Here is a 27074-nt window from a genome sequence, read left to right on the forward strand (position 1 = left end):
TCCATGGGCTTGACATTCCGTCTAACCCCTTGTTGGAAATTGATGCGTGAAGCAACCATGGTATGGTGGATTACTTCGCCGATAGAACCAGGCCGTTGAGAGTTGACATACTTGGCCATCTCTTCAGGTAATCCCACAAAAAATTGTTGCTTTTGTTCAGCAAATTCTGTCTTTTGAAAGACAATAGCCTTGAGATGTAAATCCCAAAACTTGTCCACATATTTGTGGATAGACTCATGAGAGAGAAGCCTCAAATTGCGCCATTCGGTGAGCACTTTGTCCTTTGCATCGCTTGCAAGGAATTGCTTCATGATGGAAAGGCCTCAAACGACTTCGAAGGTGGAGAGAGCTAGCGGGGAATGAGGATAGGGAAGAGGAAGAAGAAACATTCCATAGGAGAAAGAAATAGTTCCTCACTTATCATTACTCTTCTTGCTAGCATACATAATAGCATAGTAATGAAGATTGAGAAGATGGAAAGCTTAAGCATTGAAGCATGGCTCTTGGTTGGATTTGCATTCCATAGCCAAGAGTGTTGGTGTAGGCTTTCACTTCTCACAAGCTTGAAGAAGTAGGTGGAGTTCCTCAACTTTCACCAAGTGAGAATTGTTCCACAAAAAGAGTGTGTGTGTGTGTGGTGTATATTCCCCTAGCACCCCCCTTGCTTGCTTGGGGCGAGTTGTTTCTTTTCCACATGCTTCAAGCTCATCTCCCCCTAGCCAATCACATGCAGCATGCAATCAAGTACATGGATAGTCTTTTGAAAAGTGTCCTCTTTACCCCTTAGAGAGAGAGAGAGAGAGAGAGAGAGAGAGAGAGAGAGAGAGACAGAGAGCTTGAAAATATCTAGATATTTGTTGGATGGAACTAGAAGCTCATTGGACCCCTCTTTAGCCCAACCAATAGCATTCAAGCACACCATGTGGTTAAGCTTAGGGAGAGTCTGACATGTGTCCCATGTGCCCTTTGAGAAAAGGGGTGCCCTTTGGGTGAGTGGAAGGTTAGGTCAAAGATTCCCCTAACTTTGGGACTTTCATGCATAGGAAGCTTCTCAAGCACCTTCCTCACTAAGTTTGTAGGGTCTCTTTTTGACTCAAGCACCTTATCCTCCATGCATCCGAAGCTTCTCAAGCACCTTCCTCATTAAGTATGACAAGTACCTCAAGTACCTTAGTCATCAAGCATGACAAACACCTTAGGTGGAGTTCCCACCTCAAGCTCAGCTCTATCTTGCCTAAGGTCAAAGGCAAGTTTAGGTCGGGTTTCCACCTCAAGCTCAGCCCTAGCTTGCCTAAGGTCAAAGGTAAGTTTAGGTCAGGTTCCCACCTCAAGCTCAGCACTAGCTTGCCTAAGGTCAAAGGACATTGAACACTAACCATTTGAGGTCTTTAATTAAGCTAACCCTAAGGTCTTTTAAGCTCCATTAGTTAACCTTGCTCTTTGACAGACCATCTCTCATTCGTGCCCCTTTACCATTGGCCCCGTGTTGAGATAGATCCGTAAGCACATGTCTATATTCTAACCCTTGTTCCTGTTTATTATCCCACATTAAATGATCAATTTAATATGAGAAAATCATTTGGGTTGGTTAGATATTAGATTTAGTGACACTAGTGTCTCTCGTGCTCATCTAAAGGGCCCAAATGCAGGCAAGGCAGTACAGAGAATCACACATCGCAATGTGTTGAGGGTCGTCTACATCTGTAGAGAGAGGAGGAGATTGCAGGCATGAAAGCGAGGGAGCAAGGGATGAATCGAGGAGAGAGTGAAAGCACATTCTTGCCTGCAGCTACCCTTCGCTGTCTCTTCCATTTCTCGCTACCTCTTCTCACTGTCTCTTCCATTCCTCCCTATCTCTTTTCACTGTCTCTCATCTCCTATTTGGGGGATTAGGAGGAAAAAGCAACGCAAGGATCTCTCTCTCTCTCTCTCTCTCTCTCTCTCTCTCTCTCTCTCTCTCTCTCTCTCTCTCTCTCTCTCTCTCTCTCTCTCTCTCTCTCTCTCTCTCTCTCTCTCCATCCATTTCACCACCAAGGATCGCGCTGCATAAATTCTGTCATGGGGGGACAGATTTGTACCTCAGATGGTGGAGGTCAGTTAAATGTGAGAGCTAAATGGCTCTGTTTGTGTGTGTGTGTGTGTGTATGTGTGTAACCCTAGCACATAGCAAAACCTTTCAACGTCCTCCTCAGCCCCCCCCCCCCCCCCCTGCCTGGGCGAAAGGGCTGCCCTTGGGGGGAGGCATTAAGCCTCACCTTAGCCCCCCCCCCCCCCCCCCCCCCCCCCCCACCCCCCCCCCCACATCGAGATCTGTTCGGTCTCTGAAAAGTTTTTCTAGGCGAAGTCCCTAGACCTTGCGAAGTTCTGCCATGTGCGGTCCTGTGCGGCCTTGCGAAGTTCTGCCCTACGCAGTCCTGTATGGCACTGTGAATCTCTGCGGAGTACGGCCCTGCAAAGTTCGGCCTGCGAAGCCCAGCGACGTACGACCCTGAGTTTTGATGTACGGCCTCTGTCGTACTCCGCCCTGCGAAGTTCTCTTGTACAATCCTGGCTCACATTTCTATACACGCTGCCAATAGTATACTCGCATACCCACCCAATGCATACCTGCTCTGTTCGGCCTGCCGACCTGAGTTGTGACCTCAAGAAGTTAGCATTTGATTTTGGGCTTTGAAGAGTATGTTCTCACCAAAGCCTCCAGCGAGGGAGAAGATGGCAACCAACAGCCCCAAAACATCGGGGAGAGTACCGACTAGTTTTGCTGTTGTCCTTGCAGTTCCGAGCAAGATAGATCGCATTGGACAATTACAAGTTGCCCTCGACATGGTCATGGACGAAAACCGCGATCTCAAAGCGCGTTTTAGCACGCTCGAAGCACGATTTGACTCCATGATCGGCCTCACAACAGACAAGGTGAAGGAAGTCAAAGAGAAGGTCACTCAAGTTCACAGGATTGCACTCGCCAAAGTGGAAACCTGTGTGAAAACAGAAATGCGGGAACATCAACTTCAAGAAGAGAATGCCCTCAAGCTTCGCATCGGAGGGCTGCCCCAAGCATGGGATGAGTGCCAACAAGATTTCTGCAAGTTAATCGATCTCCTCAACAAGACTCTTAAACTAGTCCATGTCGACTATGATGCGGTAGAATGTATCGTCAACCAGCTCAACACCAAGCGCACACCTAGTGAACATGCTATTCTTGAGTTCAAAGACAAAGAGGAGCAGCTCCGATTACTCCAGCAATCACGTCTCCTTCAAGACACCGGGTTTTGGATCGCCGAAAAACTCACCCCGACACAAGTCAAGCACAAAAGTGAAGAGTTGAAAAAAGTGCATGAAGCACGAGCCAAAGGCAAGTGGACAGTATACCGAGGAGGGAAGGCCATCATGCAGGAGTTTCGAACTCCTAAACCGGCCCCTGCCCCGTAGGATCCCCCTTAGGCTTTTCTTTTTCTTTTGATGGACTCTCAATCCCTAACTGATATGCGATTGCCCTCACTTAGAAGAAGCGGTTGTAATGTTTTGATTTTGGTCCCATGGGTCATATGTGACCTCCGAGGATGATAATTCAATCTATCTATCTCTCTCTCTCTCTCTCTCTAAAAACGCAGCCATTTTTTGACCTAGTAGACTTCAGTCCACTCTTTTGATCATAACTTCTTCATCCGAACTCCAATTTGGGTGATCTATAGCCTCAATCGAAGAGCACGAAGTCCTCTACGCATTGATGTGAAGACAGAAATTTTCAGAGTTATGGAAGGCATTTCTGTAGCAGCATTTGCGAAGTGAACAGGTTCAACAAAATTGATTCTCATCTCCTATTTTACATACAATGTCTTCCGGCACTCGCAAGGGTTCTTCTTCTTCAACAAGGTCCACAACCATTGTGAAAAATGATCCAAAATCTCCTAAGTGTGGAGATAGCAACACAACCACCCAACCAATGACATCGAAAACCATGATCATGGCGTACTTGGTATCATTGCAAGAGACCGTAAACAAACAAGGCGAAGACTTACGAGCACTTGCAATGGGGAATGGCACACTAAGGGTACTTGTGGTTGAGAATGAGAATCTCAAGAGGACACTTGAGATGCAAACAACACGTTTGATGCAACTTGAAGAGGAAATCAAGGAATGTAAACGCTCTCTTGTGGACTTGAATGCTTTGAAGGAGCGGATGAGCAAAGTAGAGAATGACCATGTATTGAAAGAGGAGAAATTTGACACTATGAGCCGGGATGTATGCGACATGAAAAATGTATGTACAAACAAGTCTTGGGCTGATGTATGTGGTAGCAATGTGGTTTCTAATTCCTCACTCATGCAAGCTATGGTTCAAACAAAGAATGTTGAGAATGTGGATGTGGAGGAGTTGAAGGAACGGGAGCGACGTTCCAAGAACATTGTTATTCGTGGAATTCCCGAAGAGAAGTTAGAGACACCTCCTTCTCTTGCCATTGTTATTGAAGATTTCTTCAAAACCCACTTTGGCATGTCCGTGAGTTATGGTCTATGGAGCACATAGAGTGGGGAAGCAAGGAGCTCCTCGCTCGGGAGAACGGCCAATTGTATGCACCATGCCGGATGAGACCAAGCGAAAGATTATCCTTGATAATAGTTGGATCTATTTGAGGGATACAAAATGTTTTGTATGTGAAGATCGCACTATTAAGCAACAAAATATGCGTCGCAAGGCATATGAGGAAAAGAATAATAAAAACAAGGCGATCTCTCATGAAGAAAATGTGCCCAAGGAGGAGGCAAGTCTCTCAAGCAAATAGGGATGCGTGACCTATCAGACCGAGTTACAATTGAAAATATGCTTTTGGAATTGTAATGGATACCCATGGAATGCGGGGGTTGGCATTGATGAACTAACAAGCAAAGCCGATGTTGTACTTCTTGTTGAAACTTGGGAGCATGATACACAAAGGATTAACGGCTTGGAGGATTACAATGTACATTCATTGATGTGGTCAAAGAACCTCAAGCAACGAAGAGGACAAGGAGGGTTAGCATGTATGGTTAAGAAAGGATTGGAAGATTTTGTATCAATTGTGAAAGATGACAAGTACAAACGTTATGTATGGCTGAAAATTATGACACCAAAAAGAGCACCCATTTTTGTAGCCGGTTGCTACATTCCTCATCATGATTCTCCCTTTTATGCTTGCATGGATAGAGATCAACCATTTTCTGATTTGGAAGAGGACGTTACTTATTTCAAAGGTGAAGGTGATGTTATTGTATTTGGGGATATGAATGCGTATTTGGGGATATGAATGCTCGCACAAAAACATTGCAACATGATACTCAACAATTTGATATGCCATACATTTCAAGGGAGTTGGAGGAAGTTCACTTGTATGATCGTACTTCAATGGATGAGAAAGAGCCGGATCACTATGGAAAGTTACTTTTACACATGTGTAATAGCACGGGTATGCTCATTGCCAATGGTGTATCTTTGTGGAGTGGAACCAATGGATTTACATGTAGGAGACATAATGGGGATAGTGTGATTGATTATATGCTACTCTCTGAAGCCATCATGTATCGCATAAAGAGTTTTATGTTTGGTCAATGGACCCCGAAATCCGACCATTGCACCTTATGTATTGACCTTCCATGTGGAGAAGCAACTAAGCATGATAATCTCAGCCAAAGGAAAGAGAAGTTATCACTATGTATGGATTTCAAACGGGCACCAATGTACATTGAAATGGTTGAGCAAAAATTATGGATGACAAAGCTTCAATGTGATGCACCATTGGAAACTAAATGGGAAGCTTTCAAGAAAGCTATTTGTTCTTGTGCGGAAGAATGCTTTGCCATAAAGCATCTCCATGGTATCAACAAAGATAGATCATGCAAAAGGTGGTTTGATAAAGAATATCAAGATGCTTGAAAGTCCTTGATAAAGCTTGATGCAACTATGGACAAAGACAACTATCAAAGTCATTTGCATACATACAAGGCATTGATTCAAAAGAAGAGAAGAAGATGGGAAGTAAAGCAACAAGAATTTCAAGTCCAAGAAAAGGCACATGCATGTGGAAGATTTTGAAGAAACTTGAGAGGCAAGCGGGTTGACAATTTTGGTAACTTGAGTCTAGTGGATATGTACACACATTGTAGGCAATTATATGAGCAAGCAAATACTGAAAAAATGCCATTTTATGGTTCACTCCCATGTATGCCATCTTTTTTTACTATTGAGGATGTATGCGGTGGGCTTGAAAAGTTGGCCACTCGCAAAGCGGGAGATCTTCAAGGTATCAAGCCGGAGATGATCAATGGACGGGAGATTTTACCCATGAGTGGATGTGTGATATGTTCAACCTTGCACTTCAACATGGTATGCCTTATGATTGGAGTACTAATTGGGTTAAGCCTTTGCATAAAGGAGGGGATGTAAAGAATGTAAGCAACTAACGAACTATAATGATTGGGTCTCTTATGGAAAACTTGTTTGGGTGCATAATGGAGATGAAATTGAGTGATTGGGCTGAAGAGAATGACAAGCGTGCAAAGGGACAAGCGGGTTTTCGTCGATGCCATAGCACCATTGATCATCTTGTCACTCTTCGTGTTCTCATGGAGGAAAGTCGGTTGAAAGGCAAGCGATTGTATTGTTGTTTTGTGGACTTTAAGAAAGCCTTTGTGCGCTCCTTGCCGCACTGTCAAAGCAAGGGACTTGCCATTACACCGTGTGCGAGCCATAGACGGCTCTAAGCACACAACTAGCTTAACTAGTAAGCTCAAAAGAGGGTAATGGTGTGTCACTCACCGCTCTATGCTCCTGCCGTGGAGGATTCCTCGCCGCGAAGAAGAAAGAGACGCCGCTACGTCGCGCTCAACCCCTTCACCGCCGTCGTGCCGCCGCAATGCTCGATCACACAGACTCTCTCTCTCTCTCACACATACACACACAAGGAGGTGAAGAAGAAGAAGATGGAGATGGAGATGGAGCAAGAGCACTCTTCTATTGCACAAATGAGAGAATGAGTGAATTTTAGGTTTAGTTGGCTTTTATATGAGTTCACCCCATTCACACTTGGGCGCCCATGCTTAGCCAATTAATCCCTTGAATGTCCCAGTTAGAGTGCGCCTCTCATCGGCGATCACTCTTACCCTTTTTCTATTGGTCCGACAAGCCCGGTACCTGACTCTACCAAATACATAATACACGTCCGTCATAGGTGATGGGGTGTCCGTGAGCCGTGAGGGTTAACATGCCCCCCTTCCTGATGTAGATTCCGTCCTTGGAAGCTATTGAGTTGAAGCTCGTTCGTCGAGGTGGAAGAGCATTTGAGATGAATGTCCTTAGCCTTCTTCAGTCACTGCAAAATCAAACAACATTGGCACAGTAATTGCATTCTCATAAGTGATTAAAAAGCATATGCAGTTTTAGGTAGACAAATTGATTGGTAAAAGAATTTCAAACAATTTGTCAGCAATGAACATTAAATTGCAATGTAATCAAATGCATAAACAGATGTAAAGGTAAAAAATTAAACAAGTCTGGGATCGCTAATTTGACGGTCGAAAGGCACTAGAGATCGAATATTAATACCATGGGTAAGCTTCTTAATTTTCTGTGGTCAATTAAGTTGTTTAATCGTGAGAGCCAAGTATTCATGTTCGAGGGCTGACTAGAGGCTATATCTAGAAGACCTTGTAGTTAAGCTACCATAAAAGGAATTTCTCACGAAATCATCGCCTGACTGATTACTTTTTCTTTGACCCCCCAAAGTCTTTTCACAGTGATTCAATTTTGATGTGTGTGCTTATTTTGTATGCCTTGGGTTTTTTGCTTTTCAAGTAAAAGCGCCCATACTGGGAACCTCTAGGGCTCTAGTCCCATAGGCAATACATGTGAGTGAAGTACCAAATCAAGCTGAGATTTCTCTTCCAGCTTAAGATTTTACAGTGTGGCACTTTGATTTTTTGTTTGTTCATTTTCAGCATTTTAATTTTGTAACTTTGGGGGGTCATATAACACTGATACACCTCCCCAGGCTCATCACACTAGTAAACTCCCTTTATAATACTTAAGCTAAAGGTCAATAGGGTCAAGCCCACTAGAAAGCCCTAGTACATTTCACACAATGCTGCCTAAATCGGATTAAGAACCTAAGTAACCATTAATTATTAGGAAGGCATTCCCCATGGTATTAAGAGAAGATTTCTAACACCTAACTTGGTCAAACTAGTTTGTCGGACTGCTTGATTTTTAAACCTAGACAAGTGATTATGACAAAAAATTACATTGAATTAAATGTTTGATACTAAGCAAATGCGGTGAATATTAGGCTACCAATCACAATTAAAGCTGACAATCATAGATGCAAAAAAGATAAGGGGCAATGCTAATGGACAAGAAACACCTGTTTGTGTCGATGGTCGCGCTTGATTTGAAGAGTGAGTCGAGATAAAGATTCCATGAAGGTCCAAATCCTACCAATAGCAACACGCTCCTGTACACACTAGGAAACAAAAGGAATACCTCCAGGAGGCACATTAGTGGAAAAAGGTACCAACACTTATTGAACACAACAAAAAACATAAGGAAACCTAACCTAATTATTTGCACTCCCCCTAGAGAGTCAAGGGAATAGGATATTGTAGAGGTTGGGGGGAAACCCTAAGGCTAAACCCCTATCCTCGTCGTCGAGATAAACAAAGTCATCATCCATGAGACCATATGTGCCATCCGTGTAGTCTTGTAAATTTTGTTCTTCATCATAGGTGCCCATGTTTAGTAAGAAGGTCACTAGACGCCTATAGTCATCTTGGTCAAAAGGGTAGGCTTGTGCAATGGGAGAAACGCTCTCTTCTAAGTATGGATCAAACGTGGTCAAGAGACTTATCAGCCATTCTAACTCCTCAAAATTCCTCTCACATGCTAGCTTACCTATCAAATCCCATTCACATGCAAGCACTGGAAAGACCATGTGAAATATTTGTGAAAAGTAACGAGGGTACCTCTCACCCAAGGCAGGAGTGGATGACTCTAGCGTACTAACTATATCTGTACACACAAATAGATGATGGTTAGAGTGCAAATATTACAAGGGTCGTGTTCTTGTGCATAATTTGTTTTTATGATTTGTGTTATGGCTCTTGCTCTTTTACTTTTTTATCTTGTTTTTGTGAGTATAAGGCTTTATATATACATTCCCTAAGATCGGAGATTAAGAGGTCAGGGAGAAAGGTTGAGAGGGAAGCAAGTGAATGATGGATGTCCACAAACACTCCCCCCTTCCTTGGGTAGATCATACCGTTTGAAATGATTTCGTCACCCTTTGAAACTAATTGTTCCAGTTGGTAATAGGTGAGGATTTTTGCCAGTAGTTTTCTATTACCCTAGGTGCCTCGTCAAGTTGCAAGGGTGGTAAGGTACTCTCCCAGGATCGAACTTGAAGTGGTTCATCAGGTGATTCTTGAACACTGGGAGGTGTGGATTCTTTTGTAGCTTCATGGAGGTCCACTACTATAGATGGAGGCTGTGTATAAGCTTTTACCTCTATGGATGTATTACATGAGGAGCTAGAAGCTTCATGGAACTCCCCCCTTCCTGAGCTAGGTGGAATAAATTGGTTTTGCCTTGGAGCCCAAACTAGCTCTGGACTAGGTGTGTAGCATTCTGTGATCTTTCCCTTCCCACGGTCTGCCATTGGCTTTAGCGTTACACTGTTTGACTCATATGGGTTTGTTGTCGATAGGGAAGGACACATTTTACGTTTAGGTACCCAAATTTTCTCATTTCCATCATAGTAGCCTTGGGCTTCTAATAGTCGTTTTGGAATCCATCGTGATTTGGTCTTGACTCTCCTAGGGCGCGCTCTTGGTTTTCCCAGGAAATTTTTTCTTGAAATGGATGGGAGGGTTGAGGTAGTTGGAAGTAAGGCCTTGGGGACCCATTGATATTTACTCTTAGGTCGTGGAGGTTGAGTACTTGCAATATTACTGCTTGCTGCAACTACAAGTGTTGAAGTGCTAGGTTCATGGGTAGCCGGCAAAGACGAGTTAACCACCTTGGCTTGTGAATGTTGGCTATCCTTCAACTTTGCTAGAGTTTGCAACGTAGGTGACTTTGCTTGAATGATAGGGATAAGAGTCGGTGGTCGCGTCGTGACACTACCAGTATCCCAATCAATAGTGCATTTGGTTGCCAACATCCACGTGCGTCCTAGGTTTACGTTGCCTTCCATAGCTCCCGTGGGCATGACTAGAAACCTCTGCACTATGCTTCCATTGTCATAGACACCAGGGGTCTGAAGGACTCCAAGAATAGCAGTTTTCTTTTTATTAATGCCCTTGACTTGCATCGTACTCGGGGATACGGTCGGTTTCCCTAATTGACACCAAACTCCATAGGATAACAAATTGTGTTTAGCTCGCGTATCTAATAAGGCATTGTATAGTACTTTCCCATAGGGGCTATTTAGCTCAATTGGGTATCGTAGGGGTGGCTCAGATTCTAATGAGTCGTCATCTGTGTCCTCAAAAAATGCTTGCGTGATTCCCAGATTAGCCTCTCGTTGGCGTCTAAGACGTTGTTGTCGTTCTCGAGCCTCAACTCTTGCTTGGATTTTTTAAAGCTTTGCTTGTTCCTTGGCAGCCTTCTTTTGATGGATGGCTTGCAACTCTTCCTGGCTTAGAGGATCATAATATCTTTTGAATTTACTCCCATTAAGGAATCCAATGGTTTCAAATCCATCTAGAGTCTCCACACGAATGGTACCCTGCGGAGTAATTTCACACACTCGATATGGTCCCTTACCAGCGTATTTCAATTTCTTCTTTTCATTACGTACCCCGTACATAAGAACTTTATCACCAACCTTGATGTCTTTATCCTTAAAATGGCTATCAAACCACTTCTTTCTCCTATCCTTCTCCACTAGAGCATTTCGCACAGCTAATTGCCTTTCTTCATCTAGCCTTTCCAGGATATATAATCACTCCACTAAGGGGTTGCCATCCCAACCTTCTTGAGAAGCTACTCGAAGACTAGGGATGACAAACTCCCATGGCATAGCTGCTTCTTGGCCATATACCATCTTAAACGGTGTGCAATTAATAGCAACTTTATACGCAGTACGATAAGCCCATAAGTAAGCTTTAGGTCCCAATCAGTGCGATGAGCCTCGACTGTCTTTGTCAAAATGGAGATGAGAGTTTTGTTGGTACTCTCAGCTTGGCCATTTGCTTGGGGATAATAGGGTGTAGACTTGTGGTGAGATATCATGAAGTTTGATGTGAGTTCTTTTATTACTTCATTTATAAAATGAGTTCCATTATCACTCACAAGTTCAAAGGGGCATCCAAAACGTGTGATAATGTTCTCAAAGAGGAACTTAGCTGTTGTTTTTGCATCCACCTTTCGTGTTACTTTTGCTTCAACCCATTTGGTTACATAGTCGGTAGCGACAATGATATATCGTGATTGCGTGTTACGTGCAGCTAGACTAATCGGTCCTACAAAGTCTAAGCCCCACTTTTCAAATGGTTGGGTTGCCTTGATGGGATGTAGAGGCATCCTATCCCTTCTTTGTGGCGTGTTGAAGCGTTGGCATTCATCACATCCCTTTGCAAAAAGTGATGCATCCTTAAACAGAGTGGGCCACCAATAGCCTGACTGTAAGATCTTTCGGACAGCCAAATTTCCTGAAAAGTGACCACCAGCTACGCCCATGTGTGCCTCTTGTAGAATATATAAATACTCATCCTCGCGGGCACAGCGTCTAAGAACATCATCTTTTCCTCTCTTATAGAGAGTTCCAGCCAGTAAGCAATAGGGTTCGCATTCCTTGATTAATTTTCGAGCTATATCTTTTCGCAGTTCTTTGGGTGGAAAACCATTAACTAAGAAGTTAACAATCTTTTCACTCCATTCAGGCATTGTCTCAACAATGAACAAAGGAGTATCAGGCAATTCATCATCAACCCCCGTAGGAGCTTCGCCATTAGGGATACGAGATAAATGATCCGCCATGACATGTTTCCTCCCAGGCCTCACAACAACGGTGAAGTCAAACTCAAGAAGAATTAACAACCATCGTGTAATTCGACTTGTGGAACACGGCTTGTTTACCAAATATAGCAATGCTTGATGATCAACATAAAACACAAACTTGGTAGCAAGAAGGTAATAGCGAAGTTTCTTTACTGCGTAAATCATAGCTAGACCTTCGCGCTCTGTAGTAGTGTAGTTCATATCGGCATCATTTAATTGGCGACTTGCAAAGCTAATAGGACAGTCCAATTTATGTTCTCCTAGTTGAGTTAGAACACACCCATAGCAAAATTTGATGCATCAATATGCACATGAAAAGGTACATTCCAATCAGGTGTTCGCAGGATTGGAGCACTTGTTAGGGCCTTCTTTAATAACTCATAAGATTGATGACATTCTTCTGTCCAGTGAAACTCGATAAGAAGCTTGTACAATGGACACGCTATCTCGGCAAAGTTTAAAATAAATCTTCGATAATAACCAACATGGCCCATAAATCTTTGAACTCCTTTATAGTTCGTAGGTGGTGGCAAATCGGCAATGGCTTTAATCTTACTCTCATCTGTGGATATCCCGTTCTTGGACACTATATGCCCTAGAATGGCTCCATGCTTAACACAAAATTGGCATTTGAAAGGGTTCAATGAGATGCGATAAAATCTGCACCTTTCAAATATTTTTCGTAGATATAACAAATGCTTCTCCCAAGAAGAATAAACACAAAGGTCGTCTAGGAAAGCTTCACAAAACTCCCTTAGAAATTCTTTAAACGCAGTGTTTATTAATCGTTGGAATGTAGCAGGGGCATTCGTTAAGCCAAAAGCCATAACACGAAATGCAAACACTCCAAACTCTGTGATAAAAGCAGTTTTAGCTTGGTCCTCTAATGCAATTGTGATTTGATTGTAACCAGAGTACCCATCTAAAAAGCTATAAGCCTCCTTGCCCGCAACTCTTTCAAGCACATGTTCTGAATATGGCAAGGGATAATGATCTCTCCTAGTGGCTGCATTAACTTTCTTGAGGTCCACGCACACTCTTAGTTTACCATTCTTTTTTGGCACAATGACTATTGGAGAAACCCATTCTGAGTGCTCAATAGGGTATATGAATCCACATTGGATAAGTTTTTCAATCTCCTCTTGTACAATTTTGGCGTACTTAGGATTCATTGGATAGGGTCGTTGCTGGACGGGTTTAGCAGTGTTGATCATGGGAATTGTATGTTGCACCATAGAAGGTGGAACGCCCTTCATGTCATGATATGTCCAAGCAAAGATATCCTTGTATTCCTTGAGGAGCTCCTTAAGTACAACCTCTTCAGTTTCGGTAAGGTCTTGAGCAATAAAGACTGGTTTAGACTCCTCACCTGGTTCTGCTAATTCTATCTCTTTAACTACCGTTGGACCATCATAGACTCCATTGCTTCCATTGGTAGGTATTCGTTGGGCTTTGGCATACACAACCTTTCGCTCCCCCGTGGTATAAGATTTAAAATGTTCAGGAGCCGTATGTAAGTCAGCAGGCTCTTGTCCTGACGGAGACCTTTCTTTTAGTTCTGCCTCCTTTTGTTGTTGTGCTAACTCTTGGTTTTGACGTCTTCTTATAGTTCGACTCAATTTTGGCTCTGTAACCGCCAATTGAGCGAGGTCAATGGGTCGCGGGATGCACCACATGACACTCTGGAGATGTTCACCCCAATTGTCTACTAGCTTTCGATGAGCATCACATGCCCCTAGATAGCTAAGCCATTTTGCAATAGATCTTTCCTTGTTTATCCTAGCTCTCACATTTGCTCAATATCGTCGTCTCTTATATGACCTTTGTTTCTTGTTAAGGTTTTAATTTTGGTAAATTTTTGAACTCGACTCGCTTGATAGGTCTTCGCTTGTATCTTCTTCACTCTCATATAAATTACCATAGATGGTCGTACTAGACCTTGAGTGTTCAGTTTCCATACTTGGCTCACTCGATGTTTCCTCAGGTTCTGAATCCATTTCTCCCTGAGATTCCGTTTCTGATGTGTATTGGCCTGAAGCCTTTGAGGAATCATCGGTTTCACTCTCAGGTAGGTGTGCCTCTTTCTTATCATCGGATGTTACATGCGCTATACCTAACATGTTTACTGGTGCAATGTGTGGTATCTCTTCCCCATCTGGTGTTACCCAGGTTGTTCCTCTAGCTCCCCATGTATCTATAGTTGCCGTTAGGTGTACCCAATCGACATTGTCTGACTCAGCCATTCCGGGTAGGATATCCATATAAGGAGAGTTCTTCCCAATATCCGTGTCTTCGTTACACGTGTAAAAATACTGTAATGGACCTGAGTGAATTGTTGTGTCTGATCGATTATCAATGATGAATTTTATTCCTAGAGGATGCGTTCGACCACTTAAAAGATCAACTTGAATGACAGAGTCTTGGAACTGTAAGTAGACGTGGTTTTTGGACCAGTCATGCACCATTTTTGCTTCCCTCATGAATGGACGCCCTAAGATAATCTCAAATGACATAGGATGCTTGGAAACATCCATAACAATGAAAGTCTGCCTTACCTTGTGTCCCAAGACCTTGATCTTGAGATCCTTAAGCATTCCAATAGGCGTAACAATAGATCCATTAGCCATTTTTACCACTACGCTTGTGGCTTCAAGGTGAGGTCGCCCCATAGACTCCCAACAACTCTTTGTCACCATGCTGACTCCCACACCACCGTCAAGGACCCCCTTTACAGTTAATCCTTTAGTAGTGATTGGTAGAGTAGCATTAGATTCATCACCTTCAAAGTATTGCCCCAACTTGTTAACGGGTACTTCAATTACAGATTCATGTCCCGCTAGGTCAGATGGTGGTGCTAAATGTTCCTCATCATTCATTACTGAGTCAGGTTTGTTCATATGTGCAAACTATGGTAATCCGGCCTGTAATTCTCCATTGAGGAAGGCTCGAAGAGCTGAGACTAGCTCAGGGTCTTTATATAGTTTGGACATGATGGTGGTTCTAACTTGTGAAGACATGAAATCCATCAATTTGGCAACATTTAATGGCATCTTGTGGGACGTAGGACCCTGACAAGAGAATGGTGAAGATGGAATCTCCACTTCCTCTAGGGGGTCGGATATTCCCTCACCAAACATTCTCTCTAGTAGGAAAGGTGTGTGTCCACTTTTAGATGTCCTACCCTCACTCTCTTCCCGAATGATACTGGGTATAGCTAACGGCCTGTAGTTCTTGTGAGGTTGAACTTGTGTGGGAAACACTGTGTCCGACATCTGGATGTGTTTGGGTTCAGGTTCTAATGTTCGTTGAGTTTCTTCCACCAAACCCCTCAGTTGTTGGACTCGTTCAATTTCCACTGTTGGGTTTGGATAGGTTCCAATCTTTCTCTTGCAATCCTCATTTTTTGTCTCTCGTGGCTTATCTTGGGGGTTGGCAATTGGGTAGTTTAACTTTGAATACTCTTTTGGTGTTCGTCGTAATTCCCTCTCGTGATCCTCCTCACTGGCTTTTTCCTTTGTAGTAACAGTTTTGGTCTCCGTGGTCTCTATCGAATCTGAGTCATCCTCAGGGTCATTCATATACATGGGATCCTCTCTTGTCCCTATGTTAGTCTTTGAACTAGGTTTTGAGCTAGAAGCATTAAGGGATTTCTTTCTTCGTGTTTTCTTCTTTCTCGCTCGGCCAATGGATGCAGCATCTCTCTCTTCGAGGATGTAATTTTTGCTTTTGGAGCATCGACCGTGTGAGTGCATTCACTGGTGCTATGTTTATAGTTGGTGGTGTCCCATCAACAATCTATATTATGTTCAATGGTGTAATTTTCGGTGCGTTTGGATTGTTAGGACACTGTGCGATCAAATGATCTATGCCACAACGATTACAAGTGAGTATTGGCATTGCCAATGCACTCCCTTGACTTGTTTGCATTAGTGCGGCATTCTTTTGCATTCTAATGGGGCACTCAGCTACTCGATGTGGTCCACTACATTCGTAGCACTAAAGAGGTGGTCTCCTGGCAAAACTATTAATGTTTTGGCCTCTTGCTGCTAGCGCAGTAGCTTGATATACCGGTTTGATTTGTCCCCAATGGTCTTCCATATAGTACATGGGACACTCCTCAAGCATGTCGATTCCATAGGTGATACTAGGGTCTATGTCCCCTTCGCAATCTACATAAGTACTAGATGACTCGCAACCTATTTGGTTCATAGGTGTAACTCTTGGATGAGGGGGTTGCGGTCCTAGCACTGGAGGTGGCAACGGTGTGGTTTGGACCACATTTTGGGTTCTAGGGACCATGTGCTGTAATGGCAACTGTTGCTCCATGGGTGGGGTAGGCATCAATGCAGGAACTCAAGGTGAGTCTGCCTAAGCTATAGGCGGTCTATTTTCCATGATGCGTTTAAGCATTAGGCAATCCTTCGCTTGATGGCCATACCTACCACACGCGTTACAAGTCCCGTTAAACTTTACTCTGAAAGTAGGGCATTCACTCGTAGTATGTGGGCCCAAGCAAATTGAGCACCATTGTTGCTCCCTTCTTGGATACATATGAGTGTTTTGTGGAGCACGATTACCCCTAAGGCTTTCTTGGATGGCCTTGGTGAGATCTGCCAAAGTCATCTCAGATATCGTTTGCTCTTTCACGATTGGCTTTATCTTCATTGGCTCATGCCCTGATGCTTGCGAGCTACTTGACTTCGGCTCGGCAGACACTCTTTCTCCTGCAATCATTAAATTATCCTCCAATTGGATTGCATTCATGGTGACTGCTTCCCAAGTAGTGATACCTCTAATGACTAGGCCATTATAGATACTTTCATGTCGTAGTCCCCTAATGAATCTATCGAGCAATTGGTTGTTGTTGAATCGATCGTTTGGATTGCATCGAGAATTCAAATTCTTTAGGCGACTAATGAAGTCTCTCACGGATTCACCTTCTTCTCCTTGGGCTTTCTTGAGCTGAGAGGCTACACCCCAAAGTACTCCCTCTCGTATGTATTCTTTTAAGAACAGTCTCCTAAGAGTAGAGTAGATCGTTTTCTCTTCTACTCTTAAGGTTCTATACCAATCTCCAGCCTTTCCGCTTAGGGTCAAACTCAAAGCCTTACACTTATGTAGCTCATTGTGCTCTTCCAAGGAATCGAACACATGTTCAAAGACTTCCATATGCTTTCTAGCATCTCCGTCTCCACTGAATTTCTGTGTGAGCTTAGCTACTTGAACTGCCTTGCTCCTAGGTTGTCTATCAGGTGCACTACGCATGTTTTCCACAATAGAGCGACCGATAGTTTGAGCAAATGCTGCCAAATCTCCTATTTGAGCAGGTATAATGGGTGTATGTGCTCCTGGAACCACATGTGAGATGGGAGTTGGCCTTGGCCTTGGCATACGCGCGGCTCTTGGGTCCCATATTTCGTATGGTGGTGTACCAGACGGTGGTCCAAAGTTTACAGGCGTGGCCCTAGGCATAGGGGGTGCCTGATATGCCATGTTATTATTAAATGGCATGGCTCCACTTGTATAAGAGCTTGGATAATGCCATTGTGGATTGTAAGCTCTTGGAATAATCGGAGGTGTAGGAGCTACATGAGGCTGAGGTACGACAGGTGCACATGATTGATACATACATGTAGGTATAGTTGGGGGCACTGTGCTACTAGGCATCGGCGCAGTGTTAACAAATGAACTCCATGGTGTACTTCTTGTCATGCTCACCACTGGGATATGCATGGTAGCCGTAGTGTCATTAAGAGAAAGATGAGCTAGATCTGGGAAGGTAAAGCTGCCACTTGTGGGCTCAGATTGTACTGAGGCTCCTGGCGAAACAACATATGGAGGATCAATGGGGCTCACTGAGGGAGTCTCCATTTGTGACAGGGTTGGTTGGTTGGCCTTTCCCGTATCCAAGAATCTCATTAGGCCTGTTGAAGGCATGTTGATCCCTGTGTTCTGTCTTTCTAACTCGACAATCCTATGGAGGATATCACAAACTTTCTATTGTTGCTCATCTATGCTAGTAGCACCAGATGTGGATTGTAGAACATCTAACCAACCCACATGATAGGTGTGTCCTGTGTACCGATCAGTTAAAGCTTCTGCTTGTAGGTCATACTCCCAATTTTTGTTTAGGAATATCCCATCTAGGCCTGGCGTGCTGGAGGTTTCCCTCGAAGTGGAAGCATTATTGCTCCCCATCGCTTGCCCCTCCGTGACTGCTACCTTGGGAGCACTCGGTTGCTCGGCTGGCATGATTGTTGTCATAGGAGCCTTTGCTTTCAGGGCTCGACTTTGTTCTAGCCTTCGTAGGTTCTCAATTTCCCTCTCCCTTGTTGCTTGCATATAGCGTTTGATCTCTTGTACTTCGGCAAGACTCCTACCATCGGGTAGTAAAACCTCAGAGGGAGATAGTCCTAAAGGATCAGGACGTGTAGTTGATGGAACATTCACATGCACACTCTCAAGAATCATAGTGTCTATTTTAGGTATGAATGACGAATTTACTTCCCCACTCCCTTCATTTATTTCATTAACCGCATGTTTGGAGTGAGTAGCTCTACTAAGGGTCTCTTTTAAGCGGCTAAACACGCTGGACCCGGGCCGTGGGCCCATGGCATGCATGTCTTGACTTGAACTATCAGGGTTTGGTGTAGGATACCCCTCCATGACTTCGTAGTCAGAGGAAGAATCACTAGACGCGATATGAGGATCTTGGGTCGTGCTACCTTGAGTCCCGGCCGAAGGTCCAGAACCTAGGGTGGAGGAATAATGGGTGCCCGCGTAAATGGAGGCACTACCAATATGCTCGTGCTCTAACACTCGTCCAGAGCGTAGGTTCATATGACTTGGATCCCCTAGAAGTGTCAGTGAGGGCCCGTGAAGGCTGCTCACCTAGTAATTTTGGGTGTTTTGCAACCCAAGTCTTTTCTTATTTATTTATTTTTTGATTTTTTGGTCCTTTTTTTCTGACCTAGCTATAGAATAGAACGTATGATAGCTCAAAAAGAGCGTCTCGATCAGAGGGACATGCCGTGCTTTACAGCCCTCCATTTGGTCACTTTATGCCCTCGGAATCCCTAAAACCGTCAATTTCTAGTGGGAAACTAGGCCCAAATTAGAAAGTCTAAGGGTGCAAGTGGGAAGAGAAGGAAGGAGAATGGAGGACTTGCCCCACATGCTATCATTCCCTCTTGAGGGGGTAGGGTATATATATAAGAGTGAGTCTAGTATATATCATAAGACTGAGGACTGAGGCCTGGGCCTGGGCCTGGGCCTGGGCTTGGGGAAATGATTCCGATTTTTTTTTTTGGGCGGCGGCCGCGCGCGGTTTTGGTGACCCTTTCTTGGCCACACACATTGTCACCTACCTACCCTCCCAGCCAACAGCTCACAGCTCACAGACAGCTCACTACCTTATCTACTTACTAACAGTGCTGCTAACCAGTAACTAATCTACTAACTAATCTGTTAACTGCTTACTGACAGTGAGCTAACTGTCCACCTACTTCCTCTCTCACTACCTTTCTGTGCAAAGACTGTGTACAGGCAAACCTTGACAGAAAACTGTGTACAGACTGTGTGCAACAGAAATTGCTAACTGCCTTCCTACGTATTCATTCACTGCAAACAAGCTAACGACTACTAATTGTGCAAAGACTGTGTGCAAACAGAAAACGTAACATTATGCAAAAATCACAGAACTTGCAGACAATACAGAAATTAACAACTTGCAGAAAAACAACTCATTCCTCTTCCTCTTCCTCTTCTTTCCTACTACAAACAACTCATAGGAGAAGCACAAAGTGCCTCTTGGGCTTAGTGCAGGGCGATTCCCCGGTAGCGGCGCCAAAAATGTGCGCTCCTTGCCGCACTGTCGAAGCAAGGGACTTGCCGTTACACCGTGTGCGAGCCATAGACGGCTCCAAGCACACAACTAGCTTAATTAGTAAGCTCAAAAGAGGGCAATGGTGTGTCACTCACCGCTCTATGCTCCTGCCGTGGAGGATTCCTCGTAGCGAAGAAGAAGGAGATGCCGCTACGTCGCGCTCAACCGCTTCACCGCCGTCGTGCCGCCGCAATGCTCGATCGCACTCTCTCTCTCTCTCTCTCACACACACACACACACACACACACACACACAGACACAAGGAGGTGAAGAAGAAGAAGATGGAGATGGAGATGGAGATGGAGATGGAGCAAGAGCACTCTTCTATTGCACAAATGAGAGAATGAGTGAATTTTAGGTTTAGTTGGCTTTTATATGAGCTCACCCCATTCACACTTGGGCGCCCATGCTTGGCCAACTAATCCCTTGAATGTCCCAGTTAGAGTGAGTCTCTCATCGGCGATCACTCTTACCCTTTTCCTATTGGTCCGACAAGCCCGGTACCTGACTCTACCAAATACATAATACACGTCCGTCGTAGGTGATGGGGTGTCCGTGAGCCGTGAGGGTTAACAAGAGGACTTGCCCCACATGCTCTCATTCCCTCTTGAGGGGGTAGGGTATATATATAAGAGTGAGTCTAGTATATATCATAAGACTGAGGACTGAGGCCTGGGCATGGGCTTGGGGAAATGATCCTGATCTTGGGCTTGGGCTTGGGGAAATGATCCCGATCCCGATCAAAATTTTAGTGTAGCCCCCTAGTCACTCACGCTTAAAAATATTTTCGGTTTTTTTTTAATAAATTTTTTGGGCAACAACCGCGCGGTTTTGGTGTGCCTACCTAACCTCCCAGTCAACAGCTCACAGCTCACAGACAGCTCACTACCTTATCTACTTACTAACAGTGCTGCTAACCACTAACTAATCTACTAACTAATCTGTTAACTGCTTACTGACAGTGAGCTAACTGTCCACCTACTTCCTCTCTCACTACCTTACTGTGCAAAGACTGTGTGCAGGCAAACCTTGACAGAAAACTGTGTACAGACTGTGTGCAGGCAAACCTTGACAGAAAACTGTGTATAGACTGTGTGCAAGCAGAAATTGCTAACTGCCTTCCTACTTATTCATTCACTGCAAACAAGCTAACGACTACTAATTGTGCAAAGACTGTGTGCAACCAGAAAACACAACATTATGCAGAAATCACAGAACTTGCAGACAATAAAGAAATTAACAACTTGCAGAAAAACAACTCATTCCTCTTCCTCTTCCTCTTCTTTCCTACTACAAACAACTCATAGGAGAAGCATAAGGTGCCTCTTGGGCTCAGTGCAGGGCGATTCCCTGGCAGCGGCGCCAAAAATGTGCGCTCCTTGCCGCACTGTCGAAGCAAGGGACTTGCCGTTACACCGTGTGCGAGCCATAGACGGCTCCAAGCACACAACTAGCTTAACTAGTAAGCTCAAAAGAGGGCAATGGTGTGTCACTCACCGCTCTATGCTCCTGCCGTGGAGGATTCCTCACCGCGAAGAAGAAGGAGACGCCGCTACGTCGCGCTCAACCGCTTCACCGCCGTCGTGCCGCCGCAATGCTCGATCGCACTCTCTCTCTCTCTCTCTCACACACACACACACACACACACACACACACACACACACACACACACACACACACATACATACACACACACAAGGAGGTGAAGAAGAAGAAGATGGAGATGGAGATGGAGCAAGAGCACTCTTCTATTGCACAAATGAGAGAATGAGTGAATTTTAGGTTTAGTTGGCTTTTATATGAGCTCACCCCATTCACACTTGGGCACCCATGCTTAGCCAACTAATCCCTTGAATGTCCCAGTTAGAGTGCGCCTCTCATCGGCGATCACTCTTACCCTTTTCCTATTGGTCCGACAAGCCCGGTACCTGACTCTACCAAATACATAATACACGTCCGTCGTAGGTGATGGGGTGTCCGTGAGCCGTGAGGATTAACAGCCTTTGATATGATTCCACGTAACAATTTGTGGAGAAGGATGGAAGAACTCCAAGTGCCAAGTGAGTTTATGCTTGCGGTTTCTCGAATCTATGAGAAGGTGATTTGTCAATTGCGCATGGGAAGAGAAATTTCAGAAATTTTTGTAAGCACTATTGGGGTTAAACAAGGATGTCCATTGTCACCAACTCTCTTTGGTCTATGCATCGATCAATTGGAACAAATGGTACTTGACTTTATACAAGAAGAAGGCATTGAAGAGGTCACTATTTGCAATGCGGTAATCATGCTTTTGTTGTATGCGGATGATGTAGTGCTTCTAGCACACACTTTAGAAGATGCACAAAAGCTTATGGTTGTCCTTGAGAACTTTTGCTTGCATAGTGGGCTGATTGTAAATGAATCCAAAACAAAGGTTATGCTTGTGAAAACCAACCATAAGGAGAAGCCATCCATTGTGTACAATAACGAGACACTTGAAGTTGTTGAGAGCTTTAAGTACCTTGGTCTTGAGGTTCCATCCAATCACAAGTGGCATGAATGTGCTATGCGTCGTTTGGAAGCGGGAAAGAGAGCATATTATTCATTTGAGAACATGTGTAATGCGGGAAACATCAAGTGTTGGGTTCTCAAGAAGTATCTTTTTGATGCATTGGTGACACCGGTTCTTCTTTATGGAGTTGAAGTGTGGGGCGGGAACATCTCAAAGTCTACTTGGAAAGAGTTTGAGAATGTCCAAAAGCGTTTTCTTACAAACTTTCTCCAAGTTAAGACACAAACACCATATATGCTCATACTTCTTGAGTCGGGATCTCTTCCAATTGAGGTTATGGGCATGGAAAGGGTTGTGGAGTACATGATAAAGATGTGTCAAAACCCTTCACATCGACTTCCTACAATTGCATGGGAAGCAAGCAAAAAAGTTCAAAAGACGCATAAAAGCAAGATCTTGAGCACGGGATGGATGCAAGACATAAAGAAGTGGTTTGGGAGATGGGATGCATTACACTTGCTACATGATGCTTCAATTGACTCTCAAGTGAATGAAGCTTTTCTACAATGCCAATGTATTACGGCTTGGGAGAAATCCGGTGGGTCACGCTTCATACATTACACCACCTATATTGCCCCCAACTACAAAACCATGTTCTTCGCTGAGAGAGAGGAACCGTACTCACACTTACATGCTTGAGCCTATTCCCTTGTCCGCGATACGCACTATCGCAACAATTCGGCTTAGCTCCCATTTCCTTCGATGCGAGATAGGGCGTTGGGGCAATGGAGAAGAGTCAAATCGATTGTGCACATTATGCTCACTGCAAGTTCGAGAGTCTGAGTACCACACACTACTAGAGTGCTCAGCTTTTGATCACATCCGAACTTGCTTCTCTCACATTTTCAACCATAACTTAGACCTACACACTTTCCTCTCCCAGCCAAAGTGTGGGCTCTCCATTGCGACTCTCATCACTACAATTTTGGAGCATCGAGAGTCACTCATCAGCCATACACATACTACATCACATGTAACTTTGGTCCCATAGGTCATAGTTGACCTCCGAGGACGATAATAAAATCTATCTATCTATCTGTGTGTGTGTGTGTGTGTGTGTGTGCTGTCTATGGGGGTAAGTCTCATCATCTTCAAAGTTTTCCTACTTCGTGCTTGCATCCATCAATGGCAAGGCTGAGAGTGGGCCACAGATCAGGAAAAAACCGTGTTCTGTAGATTGATGCGAGGATTAGTCTTTTGCTTTGTGTTGCTCTTCAATGAGCTGTGCATACTACAAGTCCAAAGTTTCCTTGGGTGATAATGTGTTTGGGGGGGGGGGGGGGGAGAGGAGAGAGAGAGAGAGAGAGAGAGAGAGAGAGAGAGAGAGAGAGAGCTCGTAGAAGTTTCCATGGCGTACAAAGTAGGTGTTCGTTAAATTTCGGCTTGCTTGCCCACGTGGCAAAGCAAGGCCAGCCGGTTACCGGTCGACTGTAGCCATTAGACGACCTTTGACCAAAAAGTCAATATGCGGGGGTGCACACAGAGCAGTCGAACCCACGACCACACAGCTTTGTGGCGTTGCCTTCACCATTGGGCTACGTGTGTGCATATGCAAAAGCTGTGGCACATGCACTTTCTATATTTTAAAAGTATATGTTAACCCCCCCAAAAGCCACGTGATCGGATAAACAGATTGCCTCCACCTACATGTACACAAGCGAGCCGAAATTTAACATGAGCTTTGATAAAGGGGCCAATAAAAAACCACCCCCAAAGAAAGGACAATGACACCCCCAATAATAAGACAAAGCTAAACCAACTTTGTGCAATTCAAAAGAATGTTCAAAGTTCATCTTTTTTGAAATGCAACCTTTTCATTGGGCAATGGAGACAACCTTTGTTGGCACCCATGTCTTTCTTTTGGGGTTGGTGTGTCTTCTTTTCACACCCATTTTTGTTACACAAGAATGCATAAATGGATTTATAACTTTCGGCTCCGATCATCAAAAAAGTTGAGATCAATTTTTTCGTAAAGCTCTCGACGAAGCGAATCAAATGAGCTACTGACTGATTATAATTGAGCTCGGGGATCGGAGATCTAAGCTCTCTCTCTGAGGTGGCCTTAAGTTGGGGGTTTTACCCTAGAGGAGGCGTGTGCAGAGGTCGAGATGGTTTTCGAGCTGGAATGGTCGAAGAGCTGGAATGGGCTGCAATTACTTTTCCTTCCAAGTTCAAAATAATGGAATCGAATCATCAAAATTAACAACTTTGTTTGTAAAGTAGAGCGCGTTTTAAACTTAAACAACTGCCCAATCTTTTTTGAGGTGCTCTATTAAGGAGAATCCCAGCGGATTCTCCTATGGCTTTAAGGGAAAAAGGAGGGAAGTGGCAGGTGCAGAGAGAGAGAGGTGTTCCATGCGTCAAATGAGCGACGAGCAAGAGAGAGATTTTTGCCCTGGTTTGATGCATCAATACCAGCATAGAGACAAAGAGTTTGTTGTGCTTCTGTAGCCATGGATTGTGTGTGCGCCTACAGTGTTGAATTACCGTTTCTGTGCATCGACTCATAGCGCATTGTTTGAGTGTGTGATGCAGGAGCTCTCTCTCTCTCTCTCTCTCTCTCCGGGTCGTTTCTCTGCGGTGTATGGCCCGGGTGCGCTCTAGGAGCTCTGTCACTCTTCCTTTCGTTTCTCTGCTGCAGGGCAGGGTTGGGAGCCCCCGTGTGCAGGCATATGATGTCTCAAGCGTAGGCTGCTTGCTTGAAGTGAAAGCACGAAGGTGGAGAGAGATGCACAAGAGCGAGAGGATCCCGCCAGGGCGAAGGAAGCGAGAGGAGGGCACAGAGGTGGTGATGGTGACCGCGGCTTGCTCTGCACAGTGCATGATGGCGACAAGGAGGGTATTTTTCCTTTTTGTTCTCAGGTTCCCTTGCTGACGAACTAATTAATGGTTTACTGAATTTCGAGTAGTAGGGTAGTGGTAATTATGCCAAATCTTTTTTGAGATGCTCTATTAAGGAGAAACTCAATGGATTCTCTTATGGCTTCAAGGAAAAAAGGGGGAAAGTGGCTTGTGGAGGGAGAGAGAGAGAGAGGTTCATTAAATGGAAACTAAAGGAGATCCTCGCACCATAGCTTTAAAAAAAATAAAAAATAATTCATTAATTAGTTGAGAGGGCGGAAAGGAAAAGGAAGGGTGACCCGGAAGAAAGACAAGTGACAAAATCATAAGGCCTCCTTATACAGGAAACAAATAAAGAACATGAAAGTGAAATACAAAACTACAGGGATGGTAATCACATTGATTCATAGAGAAAGTGATTTTAAAATTACATCATAAAATGTTGACCATTGATGATGAAGGATTGAAGATTATCAAAGTGGTATTTTGATACGATAAACGCAACTATAATGTATGGAATCATGATTTCTTTTTGTCAAGAGGATGAGGGAAGGGAGAGATGAAAGGATGGAAAGGGGGGAGGGGAGTGATTACAATCATTTAGGAATCATAAGATAGTTGAATGATCCGACCAAAAGCAAAATCGTGTGCTTACTACGAATGATGCAGGGGGATTTTTTATCCAAATATGATCGAGTTTTGAGGTGTACACAGAGGTGACATCACGAATTTGTTGTGTATAGCCATGTGATTGGAGCTCTTCTTCGTAGTAATGATATTGATTATTTGTGGGATCTACATTCAAGTCTCTCATAATGACACTCATTCGTGTAGGATGTGATTGTTGAAGCAAGGTACGGAGTTGTGACACTTACGAAGCTGAATGGATGGTATTCAAGAGCAACAAAGCCTAAGTTCGAGACTTGTTTTAGCAAATATTCTTGGAAGACAGCAACCAAAGAAAGTGGAAGCGGACAAAGAAAGTGGAAGCGGACACAAGATAGTAGTGTCAACAACACTAAGGCGGTTTGATAGGTGCTTGAAAAAATTGATGTTACGAACAAAGCATGAGCAATATCCACTTTTTTTGAATTCATTCGCCATAAGCTGATAGCCAAGCCGCCGCTAAAAATGAAGCCTTGTTCAGTTTTCCTCTAGGTCCTCTAGGACTGAGTTTCTTGCCAAGCGGAGATTTGGATGACCAATTTTTTGTTTCGAGCTAAAGCCGACTCGACAACAATTGTATTGTTCTTGCTCTCAAGTTTTTTGTTAATCAATGTAGGTAATTCTAAGACCACTGGTTCACCTAATGAAAAATCATCGAAGTTTACATCCACATAAAATTACTCGCGTCAATGCTCCAAGTCATATACTCATCACAACTCATAAAACAACAACACAAATACATGTACTAACCATCCATAGGGATATCCAAAGAAGTAGGTGAAGCCAACCTTACTTTAACCAAAAATCCTATAACAAGAAACTTCGAGCTTGTAGAATAACAGTCATTAAACATAGGTGTAAATTTCATATAGGGAAAGGAGGGAGAGAAGATAGATAAAAGTTGTATGTTTCTATGATGAGTAAATTTCTCACGTTCAACATGGACAACTTTAGAAGAGAGTAATGAAGATAGATAAAAGTTGTATGTTTCTATGATGAGTAAATTTCTCACGTTCAACATGGACAACTTTAGAAGAGAGGATGAGTAAATTTCTCACGTTCAACATGGACAACTTTAGAAGAAAGTAATGATAATAAGAGTA

At 43.9% G+C, this 27074-nt stretch overlaps 1 protein-coding gene across 1 annotated transcript; it reads left to right on the top strand.

The window, feature by feature from the left end:
- The first annotated feature begins 24824 nt into the window (after window positions 1-24824).
- LOC147431413 (uncharacterized) lies at window positions 24825-26625 on the top strand. The gene is made up of 2 exons (XM_086494575.1): window positions 24825-25303; window positions 26140-26625. Exons 1-2 carry the CDS (start codon window positions 25049-25051, stop codon window positions 26335-26337), a joined length of 453 nt encoding a protein of 150 aa, XP_086350701.1. The 5' UTR covers window positions 24825-25048; the 3' UTR covers window positions 26338-26625.
- Window positions 26626-27074: the final 449 nt, after the last annotated feature.

This window comes from Adiantum capillus-veneris, chromosome 21 (genome assembly GCF_014529385.1).
Source record: "Adiantum capillus-veneris isolate H3 chromosome 21, ASM1452938v2, whole genome shotgun sequence".
Classification (NCBI taxonomy): Eukaryota; Viridiplantae; Streptophyta; class Polypodiopsida; order Polypodiales; family Pteridaceae; genus Adiantum; species Adiantum capillus-veneris.

What these genes read in the sequence shown, in the direction of transcription:
- LOC147431413 (XM_086494575.1), top strand. Translation starts at nt 25,049, where the DNA reads ATGGCCCGGGTGCGCTCTAGGAGCTCTGTCACTCTTCCTTTCGTTTCT. An exon ending in GCATGATGGCGACAAGGAGG is followed by an intron (nt 25,304 to 26,139) that starts GTATTTTTCCTT and finishes TCATTCGTGTAG; the next exon opens with GATGTGATTGTTGAAGCAAG.